General features: G+C 34.1%; 1 protein-coding gene across 1 annotated transcript; it reads right to left on the bottom strand.

The window, feature by feature from the left end:
- Nucleotides 1-1,998: 1,998 nt before the first annotated feature.
- Nucleotides 1,999-7,919, bottom strand: LOC306879657 (protein FAM107B-like). Its single transcript, XM_079432802.1, has 5 exons — nucleotides 7,710-7,919; nucleotides 6,306-6,372; nucleotides 5,179-5,383; nucleotides 4,383-4,530; nucleotides 1,999-4,189 (listed from the first exon to the last, which is right to left on the bottom strand). The coding sequence occupies exons 1-5, from the start codon at nucleotides 7,731-7,733 to the stop codon at nucleotides 4,073-4,075; spliced, it is 561 nt and encodes a 186-aa protein (XP_079288928.1). The 5' UTR covers nucleotides 7,734-7,919; the 3' UTR covers nucleotides 1,999-4,072.
- Between the last annotated feature and the right edge of the window lie 345 nt (nucleotides 7,920-8,264).

Raw genomic sequence — 8,264 nt, 5'->3', positions numbered from 1 at the left:
TAATCTAATGAATATATTTTAACTTACCATGTTCATACTTTTATTTTAACTAAATAAATGTAATTGTTTCCACAATTAACAGATTTATGCTGATAAGCAATTGGAATAAATACATTTTGAAAATATAATTATATAAATCAAATGTGATGGATGAAAATAGTTAATAATAAACTAAGCCATGCTTTTTTGTGTGCAGAAATCTTATCCATTTCATTTATTCATGACTGACAAATATGCATCACATTAAGTTTGCTTACACTAAATCTGTGAAATTCAAATAGATGGTAATATTACACAATTCAAATACATTTGAATGTATTTGTAAGCCCAAGTTTAATGAGAAGAAATCAGATGCACACTCCTGGTCCAAAATAGGTCTTTTAAGACTATACTTGTTTTGGCCAAAATTCTAAGGCAGATTGTATTGTTTACTGCGAAAGCAATCTCATAATGCAATGCAACAAGCGCAGTAAATATTTATTAAAAAAATCTATTTTAGCCAATATTTGTGAGCGCTATGTGGAATTATGCTTTTTAGAGTATGCTGGCATCAAATTCTGTTGCACTTGTGAGTCGAGTGTTGTATTGCGCTGCACATGTGAGGCACTATTTGTTGTAGAGTGTTTCAAATCAGTCACTTATGAGATTCCGTTTAAATTAGGATTCAGCCTTAGAAGGTTTTGGAACAGATGTTGATGAACTACTTTGCACACAATAGTGATTTAGTTCTGCAACCAAAATGATTTATCTGTCCATGATTATCAGTTATTCCATGTTGTGCATGTTGTGTGAGCTGATTGGTTAAGGTTCTTTTGTTTGGGTCGCTGGCCGTAATCTGAGCAGAAGACGTCTAATGTTTGCATGACCTCGTAAAAATATGTTTACAAGAGCGATGATCAAAATATAAAATATACATAAACATATTCATATCTTTACAGTACTAATCGCAAAATAAGACAGACTATTCCTGTCACAAGTCATTGGGAGGCACAAGAAATTTGGACACTTAATCTGTTTCTTTTTCTTTATGAAATATGCATACGACAGAAATGCTGAGTTAACATTATCTTAAGAACTCAATACTGGCCTTATTTTAAAACTGGATTAATAAAAAAAAAAACAATGCAAGAACATTTATCACCTTGTTCATCAATATATCATATCTGTGCCAATTTGCGCACATTACATACTCGAAGCCAACAATAATACAAAAAAAGTTTTAGTTTTTTGCTAATGGACCCTTAATATAATAAAGACATTTTGCTTTTAAACATGAACAATTAGTCTTAAGTTGACACTCCCTCTGTCTGATATAGCTGTATTTATCATTTATTTGCATAAAGTAAATTTCTAGTTTGTCAGAACAGTGTTGTCAATTCAATGAAATTCTAAAACATTAAGTACATAAATTATGAATATATTTAAATTTAGAACTGAGTCATACCCAAGTGCAATCATTGATGTAATTAGTATAAAATTGCAACAGTCTAATGAGCAGTTCAGCAATCAGTTCATTATGATAATTATGCAAACTGCCTCAGAAGGGCTGATTAAATATCATTATAAGTCATCTATGACTTACTTTGGCTTTGGAAAGTACTATAGGAAGTTACACCCAGGTTTTGGGTAGTGAGTTCCTCCCTTGATCAATTGGTTTTTCACATGGAAGTGCACACACTTCAGGAAGTAAAGAGGAGACACAAATACAGTATGTGTATTATACATAAAGATGATGTATACATATATTGTATTTTTTTTTTTGTAAAAGCTACAAATGTATGGATGCAATGCATCATGTGTTATCAATGGAGTTATGAAGAGCCAATGATTTGTACCCTTAAAGATATACAGGTAGTAGCACGTTATGAATAAACACTCCTTGTCTATGCATTGTGTGTTCAGTAAAATCTTTGTGTACAGTGAAAATAAAGTTCACATCCGAGTGCTATGCAAAGGCAGACTGTGGTTGGTACTTTCAGATTATATACTCCGAACTGTATGACATGTCAAAATCCCTTTATTTAAAGATTATTACAAAATGTACAAAACGTATATATACAAAAAACTAAGTTGTGTTGTAAGCCAAAACATACACATCAAAATCAAATGATTTATGATGATAACATAATATGAGTGGAAAAGCTCTGACAGGAATAGTTCACTCAAAAATGAAAATTGACACCCTCAGGCCATGCAAGATGCAGATGAGTTTGTTTCTTCAACAGAACAGATTTGGAGAAATTCAGCATTACATCACTTGCTCAGCAAAGGATCGTCTGCAGTGTATGGGTGCCGTCAGAATGAGAGTCCAAACAGCTGATAAAAACATCACAATAATCCACAAGTAATCCACATGACTACAGTCCATCTATTAACATTTTGTGAAGTGAAAAACTGCAAGTTTGTAAGAATCCATCATTAAGATGGGACTTTAAAAATCACGGCCTGTATGAATTACAAAGATTTCAAGTAATGAATGACCTAAAATATTTAGCATTTAGCCAAAAATGTATATAAAATCTAATGTCTAATCTAAATAATCTAATAATCCACATGACTACAGTCGATTTAAAGTTAAAACGTCCCCTATTATAGATTTTTGAAAATGACCTCTAATGAAATGTGTAACAGCTCTAAGTGAATGAAAACATCCTGCAAAGTTTTAAATCTGAAAGTGCACCGTGCATAAAGTTATTGTCTCTCAAAAGAAAGAGTCAACTCTGAATCATTGAAAAGAGTCGTTTTTAAAACAAATCTTAAGATGTTTCATTTTGAAGTCATCATGAAACATTAGCATATTGCCTGCCCACTTGTTGCCACTAGGTGCTGCTTTTGGAGCCTTAAAAATAGTTATTTCCCCAGTAACGGCTGTACACAAAGCAGCACTGTGCTCTGCATTAAATTAAATCGACCAATCTGACCAATAACCGCAGATTAGCGTCACGCAAAGGTTTGGAAAAATGAATCATTGAGTGAATCGTTTGGAAGTTGTTGAGCAAAAAAGGTAAAAATAAATATTATAAGAAAATGAAAGTGTTTTTTGACCTTGCATGCATGCCAACCGGTTGTTGTGGACTCCCAAAACAAAAATATGAACCTTTCATAACCCATAATCGAGGCACTTTAATGATGGGTTTGTTTGATACAAACACGCAGCTTTTCACTGCACAAGGCCCAATTGATGGATTGGAGTTGTGTGACTCTCATTCTGACGGCACCCATTCACTGCAGAAGATCAATTGGTGGGCAAGTCATATAATACTAAATTTATCCAAATCTGCAATACAGAAAATTCCTTAAAAAAAAAAAAGTCACTTATACAAGAAGTGTAAATCAACAATACCTTAATTGTAAAAGATAATTTTGTAATATTTTGTGATAATGTATTTTGTTAAAACGAAAATGCACTATGCAGTGATACAGATTATATATATATATTTTTTTTTTTATTCTAATTCATTTAAATTCCGATTTCCCTGCCCAATCAAATAGTGAGTCAATAAAAAGAGATGCTAAAATTGGCTATCCCAAAAATGGAGTATCAAGTCGAAAACATTGCATTATGGGATATAGTGTCCTTCTCCTTATGCTCTTTTTGTACTATGCATTGTGTTAAATGTAGTAGTGCACAATATCCGAAACTAGTATGCATATGTGAACATACCAAATGATTTGAACCATAAATGTAGAAAAAGTTGAAAGAACTGCTGTCTGTTCATAAAAGTATATAATCTATAAATATGGAAGATCAATCATTTCTATACTCAAACACTAGATACAGTTCCAGCATACTGGAGTTATTCTGCTCTTGTGTGTTTCTCTAACTGGTGCAAATTACAGCCACTTAATCAGCAATTAAGTTGAAATCTTATTAGACCATTACAAGTGCTTAACATGACATAACATTAGCCCACATTTTCAACATGTGTCCTTTGTCAACGGTTTTTCACATTCTGTGATTGCATTCAAAATCCAAACCTCAAACTTTGTGAATAAAACTAAGAATCATTCAAATCAGCAGCTGGAGGAGTATCAACACTCATGTAGATCAGTGAAATAAGGTAATGTGTGATTACAGCTCTTTCTCCACAGCACTTGTGATCGCCGTCCTCTTTAGGCTCTCTTTGACTCTGATGAACTCGGGCGCGCACTTTGACCTTTCTCTCTGCTCTTTGACCTCTCTCTCAAACTGAAAAGAAGAATGATTAAAGTTAAATCATTTCTGAATGAGGTTATAGTACATGGTGTATATATTATGATTGACAGCTCATTTATTTGGAACCCGAGATCAATGTGTTCTGATATATTGGTGTATATCAAACAATATTGTCCATTCAACACTCATTTCAGTATAGTTTGAGGAATGTTATTTCAGGTTTTACCTTCTCTAACCTCATCTGTCTCTTCAGTAACTCCTGCTCCAGTGGTGATTTCTCCTCCTTCTGTTTTCGGTCTTGTTTCAGAACTTGAGCTCTGTTTCTCTTTTCCAGAACTCTCTGTAACTCTGGCTTCTCCTCCACCGCTGCTCCTCTGATGGAAAGGGAATCCAGGATGTGAACGCTTAAGGTCAAGTTCACGCTTAAGAACATCTCAACATATGTTAACTCGTCTATTGTATTACAAACCATTAAGCTATTAAAATATGGTAACAAGTTTCCATTAGTTAATGCATAAACCATTATAAACCAACATTAACAAGCAATGAGCAATACATTTGTTACAGTATTTATTAATCTTTGTTAATGGTAAGCATTAAAAATACAAAACTGTTCATTGCAATATGCATCTTAACAATATCAACAATATGCATTGATGGATCGTTCACTATAAGGAGTGTGTATTAAGAAAGCAAATAGGGTTGATTTTGATTTCAGTTGTTTCAAAAACATCACATTTAGCGATAATTTCTAAGAAAATGCGTTTTGACTTTTATAATGTATCCACAAGAGAGATACACCACGCCAGAGACTCTAACTACACGCACAACTTTGACTTTACTGTCATCTGTTGGACAAAACATGTACATCCAACAGAGACATAAACTGCAGTCCCTCTGAGGCTACATGTTTGAAGTGAGATTAGGAATTGGGTCAGGTGATAAATTAAGGCTGCAACTAAGCTTGTTCATGCTTCAAAATGTGAACATGCTTTCAACCCAAATTCTGGGTCAGTTTGCACCTTTTGTGGGTAATAATCAGCTCTCGCTGGAGCTCCCGGTGGCTCTTGGACACTTTGATGGGATTGTGGAGCTTTTTGGGCCTGATGAGCTCTTCATAGTAACCGCTTTCTGTTTGCTCAGGAAGCAACTTGCTCTGGTCTAAATCATCTTCTCTGCCCTTACCCTGATCAGGGTCTATCACGGCTCCAAGGTCAGAGACTAAATCTAAGAGTGGGAGACAAGCAAAAGAGAGCATTCTATTAAAGGAATAGTTCACTAAAAACAATGAAAATTTGCTGAAAAATCTTTAGCAAATTCCAAACAGCTGATAAAAACATCACAATAATTCACAAAAAATCCACGTGACTCCAGTCAATTATTTAATATCTTATGAAGAAAAAAGCGGCATGTTTATTAAAGAACACATCCATAATTAATGTGTTTGAACTTCAAACCATCTACTTCTAGCCAAAATACCAGTACATAATTCATAACTCAACTCTTTATCCTATTGTCTCTCACATCAAAATCCACCCACATACTTTAGAACTGTTTTTGCTTGTAAATGGTGCTTGATCTGTGCCTATTTCTCTCCTGATTCAGACGATGTAATTTCAATGGAGAAAGCAATACTGGTTTCAGTTGAGGAAGACTTCAAGCTAGAATCAAATGTTTGAAATTAAAAAAATCTTAATGATGAATTTGTTTCATCTTACAAACACCCAGCTGTTCACTTCACAAGACGTTAATTGATGGACTGGAGTTGTATGGATTATTGTGATGTTTTTATCAGCTGTTTGGACTCTGATTCTGACGGCACCCATTCACTGCAGAGGATCCAGTGGTAAGCAAGTGATGTAATGCTAAATTTCTCCAAATATTATTAAATGAAGAAACAAACTCATTTACATCTTTGATGGCCTGAGCGTGAATCTTTCAGCAAATTTTCATTTTTGGTGAACTTCCCTTTAAAAACAGCCAATATCATCCACCAGGAGAAAAGTTAATTTGCATGGAAAAATAATAGCACACCTCACATGACCGTAGCACCAAATGCACCTTTGTTCAAGAAAGCATGAGTAATAATAATGATAGCACTATTAATCAATGTAATTGCATCAAATAATATGAAAGGAACATAGAAAACCTGATTCACCAGGTCCAATAAGTGGTTGAGCACAAACAGAGTTATGATTTTGATGATTATGATCTGCCTGTGAAAGAAAAAGGATACAAGTCATTATTATTTTTAACCACAAGACAAAATACAAAAATTCGATTTTCATTTGCATTTTCCCCTCTGCATTAGTGATAGCATAATACCATGGTACTGTATGATTAACATATTTATAATACCATGGTATTACCATAATAGTACTCAAATACCATCATTATTATCATGTCCAGACCAGAAAGTATAAAAGGACATTGCACTGCCTCATCCTTATCTAGCATCCAAACGATCTAAAATAATCTCCAAAGCTGTTGATGAACAGCACAATAGCCCTGTGTGTTGAGAGAAATTTGCACTAACACAAGGGAGGCATTGTGTGTGTGTGTGTGTGTGTACCATGCTGGGTTGATCATATTGGACTAAAATGGTTTTGGGACCAGCTGGCATTTAGCCACCTCATTACTAGCCCTGCCAAACAAACTATCAATTTTCCCTTCATAATCTGTTTGCTGTCTAGAATGTGATTGTGTCAGGACAGTCACGACGAGTCCTCGGACTAAATCACCAACCGAACGAAAATCAGTAGGGAATCAAAGTATTCAAAGGAGGTTAATGTTACAGATTGCAACTAAATATGCACACTTTTTTACACTGAAAGAAATCAAAAGATGTGAAAGCTACAGATAAAGACAACTGGAGTTGAGAAGAATGTAGGCTGTTTCTATGTTAATTAAACAATAAAGCATATATAATGTATATATATATATATATATATGGCAAAGAAATGTTGCTTTGGTAACTAATAGAAATTTAAGGTGAAGCACTATCATTACAAACTGGAAATAAAAACTAAAACTGAACTGAAAGTAAAACTAAAATAAAAATTATATTAAACCTGAATAGAAAATAAAATAATAACAAAAACAATGTCAAAGGCACATAACAATATTACCAATAATTAACCAAAAATTAAACTGAAATGATAAAAAAGCTAATTTGAATTATTAATAAACCTATAAAATAGTATATAAATAATAATAAATAACAGCTAATGCACCTTGATTTCACACATATTCCTAAGAACTGAAACCAAATCAACTTAAGACACTCAACTCATAAGTATATTTTTAATAAATGTCTCATGCTCAAACTTTGTGATTAGAAGTCACACAAACAGGAAAAATAGCATCAAACAAAAGAAACAGTCTCACCTCATCAATTTCAGTATTTTAAGCCTAAAACAGTTTTCTGAACAATGTCCATTTACAATCATCCATACAGAGTTTGAGTCATGTCAGATCTTTAGAGGAGATGTATGACTTACACTCGTAATATACCATCAAACAGGTTCTTCAAACTGGATGAAAATATTCTTACTTTCTTTCCATGGGTCACTCCCATGATTCCTAAGGTGCAGAGTGCTCAGTGCCTCAGGATTGTTCCAGAAAAAACTTCTCGGGGATTCCACCTGCTCTTGCTTTGCAGAGCAAGAGGAGAAGCAGGAGGGGGATGTACATCCCTCCAAGCAAACCCAAGCACACACACACTTACTTTTACAACCCCCGGAGTGCATACAGTGTCCTAACTAGTATTACGATCCAGCAGAAGGAGAGGGAATGAAAAAAGGGACTGTGTTAAAGTGATGTCACTTTCCCATTTTCCACTCTTCATTGTTAATATCAACAGCAACAGTCTTACCTTATATACAAGAGCCAGTGTGAAGGAATTGTGTATGAGAACTGTGTATGCAGAATGCTTGCTCTTTTAGTGTTTGGAAAAGAGCATGGTAAACATATGCAAAATGTTGCCTAATGTGTTCCTTTGAAAGAAGTCAACAAGAGTAAACGATTCCTTCAATTTTATTTGCTTAGGGAGGGAAGATAGCAAAAAAAGCTTCTGTGTTAAATGTCCTATTTTCATATGTCCTAAACG

Source organism: Barbus barbus (genome assembly GCF_936440315.1).
Source record: "Barbus barbus genome assembly, chromosome: 13".
Taxonomy (NCBI): domain Eukaryota; kingdom Metazoa; phylum Chordata; class Actinopteri; order Cypriniformes; family Cyprinidae; genus Barbus; species Barbus barbus.
Note: the sequence above shows the minus strand (reverse complement) of the source record. Positions and strands in the feature narration are given on the sequence as shown.